At 37.1% G+C, this 21,347-nt stretch overlaps 1 protein-coding gene across 1 annotated transcript in view; it reads right to left on the reverse strand.

Moving 5' to 3' along the window:
* Positions 1–21,347, reverse strand: part of GPR158 (G protein-coupled receptor 158) — a 438,191-nt gene that overhangs the window by 385,515 nt on the left and 31,329 nt on the right. The window contains exon 2 of the mRNA XM_011963821.1: positions 12,896–13,001. Coding sequence (XP_011819211.1) covers positions 12,896–13,001 — 106 coding nt within the window. The remainder of the gene's footprint in view (positions 1–12,895; positions 13,002–21,347) is intronic.

A 21,347-nucleotide genomic window follows, 5' to 3' on the forward strand; every position in this document is an offset into this window, starting at 1 on the left:
ATAGTTAGAAATACGTATCAAATTTATGTGTGAAATGTTAATTTGGATAGATTGCTCTTTTAATTAATGTGATTACTGTGCTTGTGTCATCACCCATTCTGATGACACTGGGCTAAGAATTGAGCGGGGTCTAAGGCTGAAATGATCAAGAGGGAAGGCAGAGGGGAAAAAGTGAGTTATAAAAGCCTGCCAGTCGAATCACAAAAGTAAGGAAGAGAGAGAAAGCACAGGAACCAGGAAGTGGAATTAAGGTCAGAAATCATGCAGTAGCTGATGAGTGCACCTCTCAAACATTTCAGTCTCGGGACCCCTTTACACTCTTGAAAATTACTGTGTATCCCAAAGAGCTATGATTTGTGAGGGTTATGTCCATTGATATTTACCATCTTATATATTACAATTGATAAAATTCCAAAATATGTATTCATTTAAAAATAAAATATATTAACGTAAATAACATATTTATGAAAAAACTGTATTTTCCAAAACGAAAAATATTTAGCAAGAAGAATGTCATTGTTTTACATTTCTGCAAATCTCTTTAATATCAGACTTATTACAAGACAACTGGATTCTCCTCTCTCTCTTTCTGCATTTAATCTGTTTCTATATCACATCTTGTATAACCTCTGGATACTCATAAGAGAATGGAGAGTTCCAAAGGCAAATAATGGCTCTGAATTACTATGAAAATACTTTTAGCTTCACAGACTCCCTTGAAAGGGTCTTGAGGACCCCCAGGGGTCCCAGGACCACACTTTCAAAATGACTGCATTACACAAATATATTTTAAAAAGTGGCAGACGAAGATGATTTGCAGACAAGCGTAAAAACATGGCTCATAAGCAGGGTTGCTCAGTTTGTACACCTATAAATTCTGATATTCAACAGATCTAGAATTGCAATGGGGCCAAGCCTACAGAGACAATTATTCATTATCCTATTTCCAAGTGTAAATATAGAATCAACTCAATAGAATCTCCTCTAGGTGATCATGAAATTGTAATCACCAGCAAGGAAAAAAAAGAAACTGCTTTTGCACGCATAAAACAAAGATTGTACTGACAAGTCAATAATAAAATCTACAGAAATAATTACACAATTAAGATTAGGTCATGGCTTCGCTTCATTACAATAATTATGGTAAGATAATAGAAAGCACTGCTGAGGGACAGCTCTCTTTCCTGAAGAGCTATAAAAATAAAGTGGATATGCACATATTTAGAATAAAGATATTCTTTTCTGGAGACAGAGCATGGACCAAAATCCTCCCCCAGACTTACAAGTCCCTCTGAGCATGTTTATCCCACTAAATGGGCTCTGATAACCTAACGATTCCCCCTTTACACACTTTTCTACTTCATGCACAATAACTGCTCTAAATATTCTCCACTTGCAGTTTGTTTTTGTTTTTTCTCCTGAATCCTTGTTTTCAATGGTCTTTTGTTCCATTTCCAGCCTTACTCTTATTTGTTTCGTCAATTACATTCACTGTTCCCTACCCCTTTCCATACACCTACGTGTGAGCTTATATTTTAAAATACAAAAATCTTGTGCATTTTAGAGACAATAGTAACCCAAACTATGAATAAGCTAAAAGAAGATAGGGTTAAAAAACAATGGCTTCAAATGACAAAAATAATTTGAAATAAACACTTGTACATTACTTTGAGGACAAAAGCATTTTCAACTGATCTCAATACTTTATGCTCTGCTTGTGTCATCAACACCCACTTGTTCTCTCTCAATCTATAGGCCCTTGGGGAGGGAAAAACAATGATAAATAGAAATCTGTCCTGGAAGAATACACAGAAACGACTCGGTAAAGATACAACAAAATAAGAAGGTGGTAAATAAGGCCTTTCATCTTAGAAAAAGAAGGTATCAAGGAACAGAGTTTAACTCTTGTGTAATACAGTCAGTTAAAGCTCTCTGAATCAGCCAAGGGCTGTAGCTAAGCAACATGATTCTTCACTTGCTCAAAAAGGGGACTGCCAAGCATCAGGAGCCTCATTTCTCACTGAAAGCTTTGACAAGTTTCCACCATATTTTATGTAATTGTAGCAGAGGGAGTGCCAGATTAGATCTGATTTGCTGTCATAATGGGATTTTTTCCCACATACGCTAATGATGCAAAGCTATATTTAACCCCCAAAAAGTCACCCTCCGGCAGTCACTGTATATTCTGATTGCCTCTCATATCTAGAATTGGACAAGTAGCAATTTTTCTGCTACTGAATATGACAAAAGCAAAGGTTTAATAGGTAGGTTTTTTCCCCCCAATTGGCTCCATTATAAATTTAGCTACACATTCCAAATCTGTTCACTAACTTCATATTTCATCAGATGTTCTCTCACTGAATTGAAAAGATCAAGAAAGTCTGGTACTTTGAGTTCACATCCTTTGGTGCATGCAAGTCAATTCTCTCGCCCCAGCCTACTCTTGCCGTGCCCTGCATATGCTGTAGATCACTCACCTTTGAACTCAGCCTCACCCTGATCCCAAGGCCACAGAGAAGCTTCAAAGGATTTTACACGCTTGTATTTAGCAATGGTTAGAGTTCATAACTTATATATTGTCATATTATAATTTATGATAATATATTATCATAAATATAGTGAATCCTTGTCATCCCTGTACATGGTAAGCTGCCGTCCTCCATGTTCACCTTTGTTTTATTCCTGCATTCCGATTTGTGTTCTAATTCTCTACTAGGAGTAGGTCCCTTCCCTTAACACCAGCCTTTTGATTGATGCCCAGACAACATGCACAGAGACGCAGTCTATTCACCTTGAATAGTCAGGTAGCTCTCTCCTCTGTACATTCTAATTCAAAAACTTCAAAGGTCCTAACATTAGAGCAACAGATTCAAGAAGGTTGGTGATACAATCCAGTGACATAGAATGTATAAAAGGAGTGTCATTCAGGAGCAGACTCCAAACACCATGACCCTATTCTAGCTGGAAAATTGATTTATCTCCTTCTCTAAGTTATCTGATTCTTTGATAAGCAGAAGAGGCAAATTAGATTATTTTTAAAAATCAGTGGTACTTCCTATAATATTGCCTCCTTTCTGGCTCAGATTATCCCAGATTTGCAACAGAAGGTCAGCTAAATATTTTTTGGCTTTTTCATCTCACTTTCATCAAAATTTATCAGTCTTGCATTAACATCCCAACCGTGCTTAAGGGGTAACTGGACATTAACTCCTATAAGCTAGCTTGAATGAATGTGGCAATGCTGAATAATGGTTTGCTTTATCGTTATCACAGAGAAAAATCAGAAAATCTCACGTTTGGCAAGTACAAGCACATTAAAGTGAGAATTTAAAGTATTACCAGTACAAGGACAATGAGAGTATTCTTTTGGGTGGAAACATCTTTTAGTGGTTCCGTTTAGAGTATACTAGGTATAAAATCTTAATGCTACAGAAAAATTTAGAGGTATCTAGTCCAAACATATAGCCAATATCGCATGCAGTTTTAATGAGCCCCACAAAATTGTCATGTGCTACCTTTCACTGTTGAAAATACCAAGGTCTACAGCATCCTTTCCAAGTGGTCATCCCCGCAAGGTGTGATTGAATAACTGTGACATTCAAATTTACAATCTACTATTTTAAAATGTGTATATTTCATTTTTTTAACAATTCTGATTATTAAAAAGTTCCACTTACACTGAAGTAAACAGAGCCTTCTGCAGTTCCTGTTGTTTCACCAGTAAGTCACAGACTAGCCCCTATATTCCTTGAGAAAAAGTATAAATAGCCATATAATAGCTATTTTGATATTTTGATATTTGAAGACAGTTATCAGATCACCACGAGTTTTCTATTTCCTGGAAAAACTTTCTCAATTTTGATTCTTCAAAAAGTAAGGTTTCAAAGTCCTTCGTAATACAAATTTTCTCTTCTGGAGTGCTTCTGCTTCATCTACACACATTTTAATGTACGAGAACTGAAACCTGTCATACTATTTTAGGTATTTTCTGCTAAGTTCTGAATACAGTTGAGATACAAGCCTCTCTAGATCTCGAGAACAACCTCAGACTATGTTGGCTTTTGCTATGGTTTTGCAGCCACACCATACTGTTGACTTATTTTCAACTTTCAATTATCCTCCCAACTATCATTCACATGTGATCAAATCAAACCACATCATTCTTCCTGTGCTCAGAAAGATAGGGATTTTGATTCACATTCAAGATCTTATCTTTGTTCTGATTAACTTTCATTGTGATGGAGTTGTCCATTTCTCTAAACCCAGCAATATTGTTTTAGTCTCTGATTTTAACTTTGAATGAATTTGTTATTCTTAACTATGTGTCTCCTATATCATTATTCGAAGAATAGATGAACATTCTGGCAAGCACAAAGTCCTACATAAAACCCTGTAACAAAGGACCATAATCTTCACTGAAAGTTAATAGTCCATTCAATCACTTCCTAATATATAGCGTTAGACAAACACAAATCCAGGGCCTATGGGACTTTAATTCCTCTCCTACTAAGAATGATGCTGGATTTTCACAGCAATTACTTTATGAAATGCTAAAGCACCATCTCTAAAGTGATGCCTGGTATAGGATAATATCCCATCATCTCTCCTACCCAATTTCCAAGTTTAAATGTAGTTTGTAATTTAAAATATTCCATATATCCTCACATCTAATCCTAAATGAATTCATCTGGTTACATGTTTCCTAGAAAATAACCAGAAATATATGATTGTAGTAAAACAAAAATAGGTCTAGAATCAGATAAATCTGGATTCCAATCCCAGTCTTACCAACTACTATTTGTATGATTATAAATAAGTTATTTAACCTGTCTTGGCCTAGCTTTCTCATCAGTAAAATAGAGGCTTTAAAGATTAAAGAAATGCATATAAAACACAAAGACCAATTCTTGACCCAAACCAAGCACCACCAAGTCATTGCAGCCATTAGTAGTGTTAAAATTAATAAGAAGCTTTATTTTTAGATTTTGATAAAAATCTATTGAGTTGAAACAATAGAAAAAGTAAATTTTATCCAGAGTCTTTACTGTGAATTCATCCACTTCCTACTATAACCTTCAATTTTGGGGTTATTTGCATTAGCAGTCCTCACTATGATCCACAAAGGAAAAAGAAGTCTCTAAATATAGCGATGAATCTACCACCTCCTCACAGATATGCTCAAGGTTCTTCAAGCTGTCTTTCTCCATCATCTTCTTCACAACTCCATACAAGTTCTAGATAGAGACACCACCAACATTTATAAGACAGACAGATTTTTCCTTTGAGGTTGTATATGCCCTCTTGCCTTCAATCTACCCTTCTTTTTTTTTTTTTTTTTCTTTTTGTGCTTTTTTTTTTTTTTTTTTTTTTAATTTCTTTTTATTATACTTTAAGTTCTAGGGTACATATGCATAACGTGCAGGTTTGTTACATATGTATACTTGTGCCACGTTGGTGTGCTGCACCCATCAACTCGTCAGCACCCATCAATTCATCATTTATATCATGTATAACTCCCCAATGCAATCTCTCCCCCCTCCCCCCTCCCCATGATAGGCCCCAGTGTGTGATGTTCCCCTTCCCGAGTCCAAGTGATCTCATTGTTCAGTTCCCACCTATGAGTGAGAACATGCGGTGTTTGGTTTTCTCTTCTTGTGATAGTTTGCTAAGAATGATGGATGTTTCCGCCCCCCCACCCTGAATGTGAACCCCTTTGGTTTTTTTTGTTTGTTTTGTTTTGTTTTGTTTTCTGTTTTTAGACAGAGTCTCGCTCTGTCGCCCAGGCTGGAGTGCCGTGGTGTGATCTCGGCTCACTGCAAGCTCCGCCTCCTGGGTTCACGCCATTCTCCTGCCTCAGCCTCCATATGGCCCAGCCAATCTACCCTTCCCACCTCAGCCTCCTGAGCAACTGGAAATACAGGCATGTGCCACTAAGCCTTGCTAATTTTTACCGTTTTTTCGTAGAGACAGGGTCTCGCTATGTTCCCCAGGCTTAGATAAATTATTTAAAGTAGTAGTAGAGAAAAAACAGGTAGAACAAAGAAGTATGCATTTTTAATGATACATTTTTACCATATTGTCGAAAAACTTATAACAATTTGCATTCCTACCAATAACACATGAGAATATCCTCACCAACATTGAGTATAATTCTTTTTTACTGCTTGCCAATTCAATAAATTCCTGTACTTCTAAAATACATGTGAAGACCTCTCTTTTATGACAAGTCTTATGTCTCAGAAATTAATATATTTTAGTACATATCACCTAGAAAATTTAGCACATAAAAAAGTTAAAGTCAATTGGTATATTTCTAAGTTCTCCGGTTCCCTCTAGAATGCAATAATTTCTTTTAAATTATAAATTTCCTCTGTCTTATTCACCACTAGGACCTAAAATAATGAATTTTAAATAATGTTATAAAAGGTATCCCATGGAAAAGATAGCTTATATGTTATTAACCATAATAATAAGAAGAAGAATTACTAAGAATAATAGTTCAGCAAACCTTTAAAGTGTCCTCAAAGAGAGAAGCCTAGTACATCTAATTATATGTGAAGAGACTGAAGTCAGAACTGGGTTGCATGAGACAGTGATGGAAACGGTGGTTTAGTATTTAACCAGAATACAACACACAAATAGCTTGCAACTGTACACAGGGAAAGAGGTATTGTATTTTAATAGTAAAAGAGACGTCTAGACAACAAAGAAATAGTTTAATGTCGCTTAATTTCCTACTACAGATTTTTTCTCTGTCTTTCCCCCAACCACAAGATGGCGATAGCCACTGGTGAACTCTTGGCTCAGTTGCTGGAAACATCTAAAACAACCAGTTTGCCCTTAACTGACTTATTAGGCTCCCGGCTCAGTGGTTTTAGCACAGTGATTTCTAACCCTAGCTTTGAAACGATTTGAGAATCTCTATTCCAAATAACTCTCGAGAGCATAGTGGAAAACTCAGAAAAATACCATCGGTTTCTATTAATTTTAAAAAGAAAGACTGTAACAATTAATCAAACAAGATAGGCTTTAGAACTCCAAAAACAAATGAGGATCCATACAGTGGTGATATGGCCTCCTTTGGCTAAGCCTGGTAAACCAGTGATATGTGACTGAAACAGAAGATTAGTCTAGAAGAAAGAAGACTTAGAAGGTAGCCAACAGCAGTCTTCAAATACCTGAAAGGCAACCACTACAAAAAAAAAAAATTTTGTTTAAATTTATTTTGGGCAATTGGTCAAAAATGATGCCCATGTATTAGAGGGAGGCCATCTAACAACAGCAGATTATCTCCATTAATTCCACAGTGTCAGGTACTTCTAGGCACAAATGAACACCTGATCATTGTCCTACATTCCAAAAGAAGAGTGTGACTTTATATTAAATAACCACATTTCACACTAGTAATAGGGGAAAAGAGAAGTTGTGCTACAAATACAATTAAAATGTAAATATCCACAATGATTACCAGTGTTTACTCCTCACTTACTGTAAGACTGTTACAGTTTCCAGTGTGAAATAATGGCATTAAAAATAGCTTGCAACATTCTCATTACTTAGTTTCAATTGCACTAATACAGATCATAAGAAGATTGCATAAGCCAAAATTCATTTAACTTTGTCCTTAAATGTCCCTCAGTGAATTTTAAGGCAATGTTACTGACTCAAGTGTACAAGGAAAGCCAGGGATTTGAAAGTTTTAAAAAACCTGTGTGGCTTGACTATGCTATAAGCTAGACTATATCCTAGAGCAGAGCTATCCACTGCATTTTTCAGCATGGTAGCCACTAGTTATGGGCTATGAAATGCTTGAAATCAGGTTAGTGAGGCCAGAAACTTCCTTTTTTGATTTTGCTTAATTTTAATTGGTTTAAACTTCAAAAGCAACATGTGGCTAATGGTTATCATACTAGACAGCATGGCTCTAGAGATAGGTGAACAACAGTATTTGTTAAACAGAAACTTTCTGGAGAAAAGAAGAGCAATGGTGAGATAGCAACCACAAGATGGAACTGACACGTAGCTATTTCTAAGTGATTCACTAAATGAAAAGTCAAATGAAAGATCCCTAGAAAAGTACTCTAAACCTGCTGTAGCCAAATGAGTAAGTTACATTTTGTATGTAAGAGACATTTTCTGCTGTCTTTGAATCTTTGTATTCTATTCGTCTTCTCATATACCAAATGATGTGCTTTCTTACCTTTTTAGGCTTCTTTAAAATTTATCTTTAGAGATTCATTAAACTTACATTTGATAGAGTAGTAAAGAGTTACAAATAGATTTTCACCCAATACATTCCACAGAAAAGAGGAGATAGGGGAAACTGTCTTAGAGCAATATAAGACCAATGACTGGGGTGATAACAACCACTCCAGCAAGTCTGCTATCTTCAAAAAGTGGTCTCCGAAGCAGAGTAAACACGACTTTAATTGGCATGCATAAAGAAAACACTGGAACTTCTGTTTACATTTAACTTTTTAATAAAAGAAACATAAGCTGTTAAGCCTTGTCTTATTTAGGACTTGAATTAATATTAATGCCCTCACTCAATCTACCCTTCACATGATCACAAATCTGAGAAGGCACTTGAGACGTCCTGAAGCAAAACTGGGAGTTTCAAGACAGAAAAACACTGACACTGGTCACTGGGTTCCTTCATTTGCTTCAATTTTCCATTTACTGCCTTTATATTTGGCCATTTAGATGAATTTTCACAGTGTATTGTTTTAAAGTGTAAAATATTTACGATTCTTCATGAGATGGTGTGTGACCCAGAAAATCTTCCCCCATAAAGATTCTCTGATTATCTCAACTGCTCACTTCCGAGCTTAAAGATGGGTTATACATTGCTTTTTACAAAAAAAGGCAAACGTTCCAAATTTGCTGATCTGTTCTGGGATGGCAAGTGGTTGGTTGTCAATAATGTCTATGAACCAGGCATTTTTTAAACAAAAAATTCCTTCAAAGCCATTTTAACAATCCATGAGAAAGTCTTTTCAAGTGAGCATTTTGAAAATTGATATTTGAAAATATTTTCAGTGTTAAGTGGTTTTTGTTGCCAAAACCTATAAATATTCACATACCTCTACAGTTTAAACTTGGAAATAAAATGCCCTAGTCTGCTTTAATATATTTAACACAAAGAGATTCAGTGGGTTTTTAACCTATTCCTTTAAAATATTAAAATGACCAGCTTTCGAATTAGTTTGCAAGGACCAATTGACATCAGGTAAGATGAAGAATTGCCAGCTGTATCTCTGCAAAGAAAACCTCTGCAAAAATTGGTAGCAAACAAAGTTGACAATTTATTACTTCAATTTGGCCTGATTTATCCTTGTGAGGAATCTTTTCCAACCATGACAGATATTAAAACTAAGTATAAAAATAAAGTGAACTTAGAGACCTCTGAATCACTGCATTACTAAGTATTAAACAAAGATTTTCAAAAATTATGACATAATCATAAGTCTCACTAAAAATTTTATTAAAATTATGAATCAATTCTATTGCTATAAAAATATAAGTATTTTAACAAAGTAATGTAATTTACATTAAAATGTTATTTCATCTTCATCTCAACCTTGTAAAATTTTCTGATTTATAATATACTTAACACAAAAATATAACAAAAAATGTATATATCCTCTAAATTTAAAATATGCATATACCATGGACTGATATTTAAAAGGAATTTACTAATGGAATATAACCAAAAAGTTTCCAGGATACTCTCCTAATATTTCCTATTTCAAACAACTTTTTTAAAAACTTCTTATAGTGGAAACAAAGCAAAAGAAAATATTTAAAACAAAAATTAATATCAATTAATTTTATGTTTAAACTATTCTGTAGGAGAGGATGTGAAAACTGACCAAGTCCATTTTGCAGTAATCTAGATTAGTTATGAAGACATGTCCTTCAAAAAATGTTTACTGGCCTCCTAGACCTTATGAAGACCTAAACCCACTGAGAGATTATTTTCTTCACAAACCATTCCATGCCTTTCTAAAATGCTCCTGAGGCTTTTGTCATTGCTTCCATGTCACTTTTCTGTTTCCAACATCAGACCTGATATTCTGGTTGTACATACCCTAGAGGCTGAAAAGTTTTCCAACATCGCTAGAAAACTTTTTAAAGTGAAAAGTCTGCCTCATTCATAACTTTGAAATTTGTAACTTTGTCTATTGTTTACAAGAGAAGAATGTCAAACATCAGCAAGATAAAACCCACTGTAAACCAAGATGAGTGTCTTTATTTCTAACGAATGGACATTCATAAAGACAGGACCCTACATCCCACAAATGTGGATCATGTTAAGTGCCTCCCAAAATAAGCCAGTTTACACAGCAATCCTTGGGGTGGTAACGTGTTGGGGGGGGGGTTGTTACTAAGAATAAAGTAGAGCCAGAACACATGAAAAATGCCACAAGCGAGAGATGTTTCCTTCTGTTTTCCCAAGCAGTAAAAACCTCCAGAGAAGCCAGCTTCTAATCTCTAACTCACATTTGCATGGGAAAGGAACTGAAAAACTATTCCCAGTAACTACACTGAGGATGTGGCCCAGAACTGTTGCAGGTGCCTAGAGTGACCAGCACAAACTATACAACCTTAGAGAAGCCCAATAAAATGTGTGAAGAGTTCCAGGACAGACCTGTGCAGGGAAGACTACCCCATGAGGGCCTCCTGAGCATAGCCAAGACACAAAGATTCTTTACTCCCAACTCCAGTACCTGGGCAACAAAAGGTGGCAAGAGGGACACAGACTGCAAGTTGAACATACACTCTGTAGATCCATTGTTTTGATATTGCTTTTCGATCACTTAGCCTCTTTCTACAATATTTTCTAATGAAATTGTAGAATACTTTTTTTGACCTTTTTCAGTAGGAATTTAATAAATATAATGCTCCCATATATAATCCCAAAAGTTATAAATTTCAACCTAATCTTTGTTAATCAGAATAGAGGATAATATTTTATCTTGAAATAACCAAGTTTATCTCAAAGCTTTAAAAAGACACAAACCCAGAAAATTAATCATCCTGATGCAATGAAAATAAATCAATCTTCCAAAAGGAAAGAGAGGTTCTTGCAGTATGACCATCTAGTCAAATAAACAGATGCACTGTAAGGACACAAAACCACACCATGATTATTAGAGGCAAGCAGCAACTGTAACAAACTGAAAAGTAAGTGTCTCCTTGTTTCTAGGCAGACTGCTTGTTGAAACACCCAGGAGCACCACTAACACAAGGCTATATAGAAATGAACACACACAGATCAATATCCACAATATGACACTCATGCAGAAAAAAGTCCACTCTGGCTAAAAGACAACACTAAGTGGCTATCTGCTCTTAACAGAACAATATTGCTGTAGACATTGGCATGGAGATAATAATCAAGCTAAAGATATTCACCAAGCCAAGCAATTGAAATTCATATCTTAGAAATGCCAGAATCATCCAAAGTGGAGGCTCAGAAATGTTCAAAACCCTAAGGACAATTAAAGGAGACCAAAAGAAGAGCTCAATTTTGTGAGTTAGCAAGGCGGAAACATTAACTGTGGATGGCAATCTCAGTGGAGGTGTATGGAGATGTGGGAGGAGGGGTGTGGATGTGAGGGAATGGGGGGGCTGTGGGAATATATTGATGAAGTGGGGGATCATCAGGATATGGTAGAGAGATGTGATAGATTTAGAGGGATATGGGGCATTACGGGGGCTTCTTACGGTTTGGGGGCAAGAGGATTGAGGGATGCTGTGGAGAGTGTGGTGGCAGGGTGGAAGTATGTGCTGAATGCATGACGGATGTGGGAAACAGTGAAAAGATATTTAGGAGTGTGGGAGTACAGGGGTATGTGGGTTGTGTGTGGCAGGAGTATGCATGGTGGGTGTATACATGGTAAACATTCAATGGGCATATATACGTGTATATGCATGCATATATACCTGTGCACCTGTCTGTGCATTTTTTTGTGTGTAATGGTACAAATAAGTGCTTATTGCTAAATTTCCTTCTGATTTAAAATTCCCTCCTTAAAAGTTACACTATGTACAATCACCTTTCACAAATGGCAAAAACTCAAATTAAAGATGTAAATTACTACATTTGTGGAAATATCCCCTCTATTTTAAATAAAGCAAGCTGACTTTCCGCACAAACTCATGGAATCAATGTTGGAATAGCCCCAGTATTTAAGATCAAGAACTTTATTGTATGTTTATTTCATAGTTTGAGGACCTTGGAAATGGACTACTAAAAATGAAATCACTAGTATGTTGTCATATTTCTTCTCTGAAACTACAAAAGACACGTGATAGTCTTATTTCCAGAAGCATGATCTCTATGCCTGTTTCCTATCAACCAGAGTTATCATCAAATTCAGCATGGATAGGGACTAAAAACTGAACAAATATATACACAATTCCTTTCCAGGACCCTGTACAGTGTTTTCTCCTTGTTTTCAAAATTGCCCCACCATACCTTGTCTAGTGCTCTTCTAGCAGATAGCAGTGTGTCTGAATGAATACCACCAATATTTCAGTAAGCATCATATTCCATAAAAACAGGCATAATTTGACCCTTCCTGGGACTGATTTCTCATCTCAGTACTATTTTAAATTTCCAGCCCATTTTGAAGAATAGGGCCAGGCTTTGACTGAAGTCAAACTTCAGATGTAATTGTAGTTTTGGTCTTCTTTCAGTCCCCAAATGAACAGTTATTCTACACAAATTTTATTTTCTACTCCTAGTTCAGTTCATTTGGCAGCACTGAGACCTACAAAGATTTTGTTCCCAGTAAGATGCCTCTTTGTTCATTTACCCCCACAAATATAATATATTCAAAATAACATATTTCTGAGCTTAAAGAGGATTTTATTTTCATCTTCTTACCTCTGAATTATTGAGGTGGCATTTATGAGTTCCTGAAAACCAGCCATCACTTGAGCATTGGTCAATGTCCACTTTCTGAAGATTTATGTCAACTTTCATGACACCCCTAGAAACAGAAAAGGATAAAAAGAACAAATTAATCTGGGCATTTATGATTTCTCTGTACTTTATCCTTGAAATTATAAAATTATCATAAAGAACATGCCAAAAATTGTCAAATTGCCCACTCATATTCAACCAAAGTGTACCAAGAGAAGACACACAGTAGAAGAAAATCATTAAGTATTGGCTTTATGTAAGTCCGAAGGCAGGGAGCCGTCTTCACTTCCTTATATAATACCTGGTACATGATAGGTGCTCAATAAATATGTCTTGATTGCCTGAACTCCAGGACGATATTGCTCTAGACATGGCAGAAAATGTGACTGTAAAATAACACTTGCTCTCAGAACCTCTTCTAGTAAAGTAAATTAAAATAAAACCTTCAGTTCATTTCTTTCTAGTCCTATGTCCCATTGCAGGGCTAGGAAGATTGGGGAGTAGGGAGGACAGTATCAGCAAATAAGCATCTCATTCCTCTGATCTCCTGTTCTAATAACTCTAAACAGCTCTTTATGTCTCCCAGTGTTCTGCATTAAACATAGAGATTTGCCTCACTACAGAAATGCTGACTACAATTTTTTTCTTTTAAATCTGGAAAGGAAGAGATTGCATTTCACTTAGCCATTTGAGAAGTGTCACTAAGAAAGACAACTCACAAATTCAGAGCCAGTCAAAAGCTAAATTGCAAAGAAAGCTCCAAGTTGTTCTAAAATTCCTCCACTTCCTCCAACCAACTTTCTCTCTATATTTTCCTAAGATTCCCTCCTTTCTATTTTTCACCATCAGCAGCACCACTAGCAGCAGTTGCTGCAGAAATAGCTGTCCAACACTGAACTATCACACATGGACTTCACTGAAATAAATATTCTGCATCCTGGGCCCTGAAGTTTTATAATGAGTTTTTCATAAACTTAAGTAAAGTATATATACCCCACTAAATACTACTCAAATAAAAACACACTTTCAAGGTCCCACACCCCTAATTTAAACAATTTTTTCATTATGATATCACTCATATATATAAAACATAAAAGTATGCTCAAATTCCTGATTTTATAGCTCCTGTAGCAACAAGGAATCCCACAGAATTACAAAATAATAAATGCAAACAAAACTATAAAACCAACAAAAACCAAATTTAAAATATTAATTTAAGAAAACCAAACATTATGCTTTGCCAAAACAAAATCACCTCTCCAAACAGGAATATAGTACTGACTGTTAGTTCAGCAATCTTATTTTGCCACACATCTTATGACTCATTTCTCTCATCTCTTTTCTCCTTTTAAACTACTGTGAAGCATTCTAACAGAATGGCTTAATGCCATTTGGGCTTCCTTTGGGGTGAATAAATCATTTCTTTTTTCAGTCTGCCTGTGTTCTTTTCTTTAACCTGTGAGAAAAGTACTATATTACCTAGTGCCTACATGCTCAAAAGATACACAGAAACAAACAGGGACACTAAAACCTCCTGCCAGTATTTGGTTTATCCAGATAATCCAGAATATGTTTGAGTTGATTTTCCAGATGATCGGAGAAATGAAAACCCAAAGATTACAGAAAACACGCTGATCATTCAGAAATACAGAGCCCATCTTGCAAAGTATTACTGTTGTGGGCCATAATGCGATAAAACACATGTTTATGTAATAAATAAATGGATTTCCAAGTAACCTAATGCATAAAACACATGTTTATGTAATAAATAAATGGATTTCCAAGTAACCTAATGCCTTAACCCAGTTCACTCCTTTCCTCTTTCAACAAATATTTGTTTGGTATGTGCATATCACTCTAAGAAACACTATGCACGACAGAAAGGCAAACCTACCCCCAAGGAACACTAAAAGGCATAAGACATTTTGAAAATGACCAAAGTATTTAATGGACAGTGGATACTAAATTCTGGAGGATTTGGGGACCTATCATTTGGAGTAAAGTAGGGCTTCAATAACCATTCATTGACATACTGACTGCTTTCACCACTAGAACCTTCCATGGAACTATGTTCCACAAAAGTTAATCCAATCATCTAAGCCCACTTCTTGTTCTACTTTATGCTCTTTGGAAATAACATTCTTTCATTCATTCAGTAGATACTCAGTGAGTGCTTACTATGTGCCAGAATTTTTCTTGGTTTTTGAAATGCATCAGTAAGTAGGAACATAAAATCCTGCCTTCATAGAGCTTAATTCTAGTGTGGGATAGAGAAATAGGTAAAATAAATGACTAAATTATACTATATTTTACCAAAAAAAATAAGTTTCATGGGGAAAACAACTTCAAGCAGATAAAGGGGATGAAATAGAAAACTTTAAAAAAATTTTTAAAGGGTGGTCAGGATAAATCTCACTGAGGTGAAATTTCTGACTCAACACAGTTCAAGGTATACTTAGAGCAGGTTTATAAAAACACTCTAAATCACCAGTATCATAAAGCTTCTCACCGGACTACTGGTGTCCAATACATTTTGGTTTTCTTTCTCGACTATCTTATTTAGAAAGTATTTGCAATTGGTAAACTAATCAATATGCATTTCTACTCGTTCCACAATCGCTGGTAATAATAAGATCAAGTTTTCTCAACAATCCCGCCATGGCAGTTCAGTTCCCAGACAGTGGAATTCCAGCTTACTCAGACATTGGCTAACTTGGAAAATAAAAAGCTGCAATTACTGTGGTCGTTTCCTTCCCTGGAGAAAACTGACTTCAGAAAAAGGCAGCTCAACTGACTGAAAGCTTTCGCCCTTCATTCCAAGTTCATACATGGAAACTAAAAAGTCACCGCAGACCTCAAGAAAGCATTCCAGATTGTGCAAAACCATGGAAGATAATGAGCTATGTTTCCCAGCTGGGAAATCAACACTGAGGCTTCTTCATTAGAGCCTAAGCCTGGGCACCCAGAGACTTATAAAACCCTGGGGGAAGGTGCTGTAGACTTCCTGTCGGGCGGAAGCGGAGGTTTGGGGGATACAACGGAAAGAAAACCCTCTCTTTGTGGGGAAGAGCATCCTGCCGAAAGGGACGCAAAGATCCAACACCTAAGGACCCATGTGTCCCATCACAGACCAGGCCCGGCGAGAGCCCCGTCGGGCCTGCGCCCTGCATCCCCTGAGTGGACATCTCAGGGGTGGAAGTGTTCCTGGGACATTCTGAGGGTGAGAAAGCTGGCTGCTGTTTCACGGCCTCAGGACAGGAAAGTGAGGGTCAAAAAATAGCCTGTAAGTGGCCTCCAGAGAATGGAAAATATAGCAAATAGGATCCCCCAAACACCTGGATGCTCAGCTACACTGCAGACCAGCATTTTCCTCTATTTGTCCATCAATAGAACAACAAGCCCGAAGCAGGATTCAGCCCATCAAACACCACGTCCCTGCTGGTCTTTCTCTGTGAATGGACCTCCAAGTCAAAGCAATGGCCAAGTGCCATAGGTTGGACTCCCTTTGTGTTTCTTGTATCTTGACCCTTCTCGTCCATATGCATGGCCACTGCCTTGCTTCAGGCCCTCATATTTCCCCGGTTAAAAAAATTTAATAATAGCATACTCTTGGGTCCTGTTTGGCATTGCTCCAAGTAAAAATCCTGGTTTGTAGCTCTTGACGTTTATATGGTGTAGGGACCTTCTTTAAGAAAAACAAAATCATGAATACACATTTATGTGACAAGACGACCTTTGGCCCTAGGTCTTTGGGTGATAACTGTTGGATGGGTAGGCAGCATGGACATTAAGAGTATTACCAGAAGCTATTTCTATTCCAGAATGACCAGTAACTTCACTATACACAGAAGTGACCACAAACAACTTTAATATATATTGCTAAACCCAGACTAAAACAAAAATCCTAAACTTTCTCTTAACCAGTTTGCAAAAATGCCCACAGCCTAGGAAAAGTATAATGGAGGCACATTATACCAGAAAGAGATCATTACATTCAAAATATCTTATTTTCACAAATTTTACAAAAACAGTTGACCACAAAACTCATTTCTAGTACCCATTCCAGGATTTTAGAAAGTTCCCATGCAAGTAAGGGTTGCTGAAGCCCAAGAATCATATACCACTTTCTATGTAATATTTGAAACATAAAAACCCAATCTTGACAATTCCCTACTTGAAATCAATATTGCTCACTTTCCTAAAGATTAAAATCCAAGTTCCCTGGAACGACATAATCAGGGCCCTCCTACTTCTAACTTCTCCAACCACTCTCATGCATGTATTCCTTGTTCCAGACAATTCAGAACTACATTTAGAGTCCTAAAAAAATTCATGCTATCTCAAACCATTCTTTCATAGACGCCTTTATACATGAAGTCCCTTTGCCTAAACTATGCTTTACATTATACCTTCTACCTGGCCACTTTATAAAGCCTCCCATGAACTCCAACTCTGAAAAGGAAGAGAGTTCCTTATTCTCCCATAATGCACTGTGCTTACCTTCTTCGTATCAATTAGCACGCTATATTATAATATTTCATTTTCAATGATATGTTTTCCCCACTGAAATTTCCACGGTCTGTATTTTTTTTTTTTTTAACATTTTTCCTCAGCTCCTAAATCAGCCCACAGCCAAATATTAACTTTGGAGGAATTGCAGACACAAGAGAAGCAAGGAGTAGCTAAACCGACATCCCGCCCCGCCCCACCTGCCCCCCTAGAAAAAAAATACCCAAGCAAACTGAAAATATCATAAACTGCTATGGAGGAATGGATAGAGAGAGAGAGACTGGATAGACTGATGGAAAGACTTGAAATTCTGCTTTTCTCCCTCCCCGTGTTACCTTGGACAATAATTTTTCTGCTCTGTCACTGCAAAAAAAAAAAAAGAGGACAGTAACAGCCTATGTAGTCAATATTGATGGGATATCAAGGTAGAAGTTCTGCTGAAATAGATTGATGAAAACAGGTGCCTGTAGATCAGCTGCCATCAGTCATTCACTTCTAACAATAGACAACCTGAACAGAATCTGGTGCCTAGAAATGGACTGCTGCCGTAATGAAAACTCTAAACCTATGCCAGTGGCTTTGGGACCAAGCAAAAGCTGAAAGGCCCTCAGTGATGGTTAATGAAAGTGGGAATCTGTTGGTTTTTTGTTTTGTTTTGAGACGGAGTCTCGCTCTGTCGCCCAGGCTGGAGTGCAGTGGCCGGATCTCAGCTCACTGCAAGCTCCGCCTCCTGGGTTTAAGCCATTCTCCTGCCTCAGCCTCCCGAGTAGCTGGGGCTACAGGCGCCCGCCACCTCGCCCGGCTAGTTTTTTGAATTTTTTTAGTAGAGATGGGGTTTCACCATGTTAGCCAGGATGGTCTCCATCTCCTGACCTCGTGATTCGCCCGCCTCGGCCTCCCAAAGTGCTAGGATTACAGGCTTGAGCCACCGCGCCTGGCCTGTTGGTGAGTTTTGAAGGACAATGAAGAAAATGTTATTGGAGGCAGGAACAAAAGGGACTTTTGTTATATAGTAAGTAGAAAGTTTGACAGCACCATCACCTGTGAATAAGTGAATTTGTAGATCCGGCTGAGGAATTTTCTAGACAAATGCAGAAAGTACTACGCCTGGCTCTTTCTAGCTGCCTCTGATAAATATAAAAAGACATGGACTAAAGAAGGAGTTGGTTCATGGTTTTATGTACTGGCTTTTTGAGACAGAGTCTCTGTCACCCAGGCTGGAGTACAGTGGCACGATCTCAGCTCACTGCAACCTCCATCTCCCCAGTTGAGGTGATTCTCCTGCCTCCGGATAGCTGGGACTACAGGTGCGCACCACCATGCCCTACTAATTTTTGTATATTTAGTAGAGACAAGGTTTCACTATGTTGGCCAGGCTGGTCTTGAACTCCTGACCTCAGGTGATCCACCCGCCTCAGCCTCCCAAAGTGCTAGGATTACAGGCATGAGCCACTGTGCCCAGGCATGTTTTAGGCTTTTTAATTGTGGTAAAATATACGTAACACAATTTACCATCTTAACCATTTTTAACACATGCTTTGATAGTATAGAGTACATACATATTACTGTGCAGCCAATCTGGGGAACTCTTTTCATCTTGCAAAACTGAAACTCTGTTCCCTTTAAATGACAAATCCCTATTCCCCAACTCTGCCAAGCTCTTGGATTAAAACTACCTTTCTGTCTCTATAAATTTAACTACTCTAGGTTCCTCATGTATGTGGAATCATACAGTAATTGTCTTTTCATGACTATTTCACTTAGTATAATGTCCCCGACGTTCATCCATGTTGTAACATGTGTCAGAATTTCCTTCCTTTTTAAGGCTTAACAAGATTCCATTTTTTATATACACCACATTTTGTTTAGCCGTTCATCTGTTGTGGGCCCCTTGAGTTCCTTTCCCCTTTTGGCTATTGTAAGTAATGTTAGTATGGAGCTGCTTAGATTTTTAACAAAATTTAGAAGAAATATAAAAAGCCAGGACGGCTGAATTTGAAATAGAACTTTCTCCAGAAACACAACAAGCAAATAAAATATGGTGCATTAGTTTGTTAAGGCTGCCATAACCAAGCATCTCAGACTGCGCGATTTGAACAACACAACTTTATTTTCTCACAATTCTTTAAGCTAGAAGTTTAACATAAAGGAGTCAGCAGAGGTGCTTTCTTCTGAGCTCTCTCCTTGACTTGTAAATGGCCATCTTCTCCTTGTGTCTTCACACGGTCTTCCCTCTGTGCATGTCTGTCTCCTCATTTCTTAGGAGGACACCAGTCATATTGGATTAGGACCCACCCTAAATGACCTCATTTTAACTTACTTCTTTAAAGATCCTATCACCAAATACAATCACATTGTGAGATATTGGAGGTTAGGACTGCAACATATCAATTTTTGGAGAACACAATTCATACCACAATATATGGTATCCTGATTTATATCCTGGAACAGCAAAGGAACATTAGTGGAAAAACAGGAAACCTGAATGAAGCCTGTAGTTAATATTAGCTCCTTACTTTTGATAATTTTACCATGGTTATGTAAGATGTATTACTACAGGAAGCTGTGTAAAGAGTATATAGAAACTTTCTTTTCTATCTTTACTAATCTTCTGAAAGTCTAAAAGTATTTTAAAATACTTTTAAAAACTTCCTAGTTATAGAAAACTAGTTTTTAAAAAATAAAATAAAATAAATAAATAAGGGAGTCTTGGCCTGGCATGGTAGCTCATGCCTGTAATCCAAGCCCTTTGTGAGGCCGAGGCAGGCTAATCACGACGTCAGGAGATCGAGACCATCCTGGCTAACACGGTGAAACCCTATCTCTACTAAGGATACAAAAAATTAGCCGGGCATGGTGGCTGGCACCTGTAGTCCCAGCTACTTGGGAGGCTGAGGCAGGAGAATGGCGTGCACCTGGGAGGTGGAGCTTACAGTGAGCTGAGATCGCGCCACTACACTCCAGCCTGGGTGACAGAGCGAGACTCTGTCTCAAAAGAAAAAAAATAATACTATGGATACTCAAGAATTAAAGAGAAAATATGCAAATAAACAGAAAATATGCAAATAGTATGTAGAATGAAGAGATAAAAAGTAATGTTTAAAAAGCAGTATTAGGATAAACTGTTCTCTAACAAACTTTGAAAAACTAAAAGAGAATGACTAAAAGGATAAGTTGATAGACAATAAAAAACGCCAGTTTGCCCCGAAAGGAAGAAAGAAGTTTAATAGTGCGATAAGCATAAAACATTTAAATCATGCACTTCCCTGAAAACTTCAGGCCTAGATGGCTTTATATACAAATTCTACCAAACTTTTAAGGAAGAGTTCTGGTTTTATGTTTTCACAAACAAAAGAGAAAAAGAAAACCCCACCCAGTTCACTTTACATGATTTTTATTCCAAACCACCCGAGAGCAATAAAAAAAAAATTGCAGCCACATTTTAACTATGCATGTAGATTTAAGAGTCTCAAAGGAAATATGGGCTAAACAAATGTTTAAATATATTAAAATAATTATGTCATGATATAGTGGAATACATATCAGAATGAAAGGTTATTTTAGCACTAGAAAAATATGTCAAAAAAATTCAAAATAGAAGAAATGAGAAAAAATTATTTTAATCAAACTAAAAAAGCATTTTACAAAGTTCAACAACTTAGTTATTTCTAAAGGCAAACTACAAATAGAAGGAAACTCTCTTAAATTGGCAAAGCTTGCCTCTAGCAACATTACTCTTAAGGGAGAAATTTTTTTTTTTAATTTTATTTTTATTTTTGAGACGGAATCTCGCTCTGTTGCCAGGGCTGGAGTACAGTGGCCGGATCTTGGCTCACTGCAAGCTCTGCCTCCCGAGTTCACAACATTCTCCTGCCTCAGCCTCCCAAGTAGCTGGGACTACAGG

This window comes from Colobus angolensis, unplaced genomic scaffold (genome assembly GCF_000951035.1).
Source record: "Colobus angolensis palliatus isolate OR3802 unplaced genomic scaffold, Cang.pa_1.0 Scaffold63, whole genome shotgun sequence".
Taxonomy (NCBI): Eukaryota; Metazoa; Chordata; class Mammalia; order Primates; family Cercopithecidae; genus Colobus; species Colobus angolensis.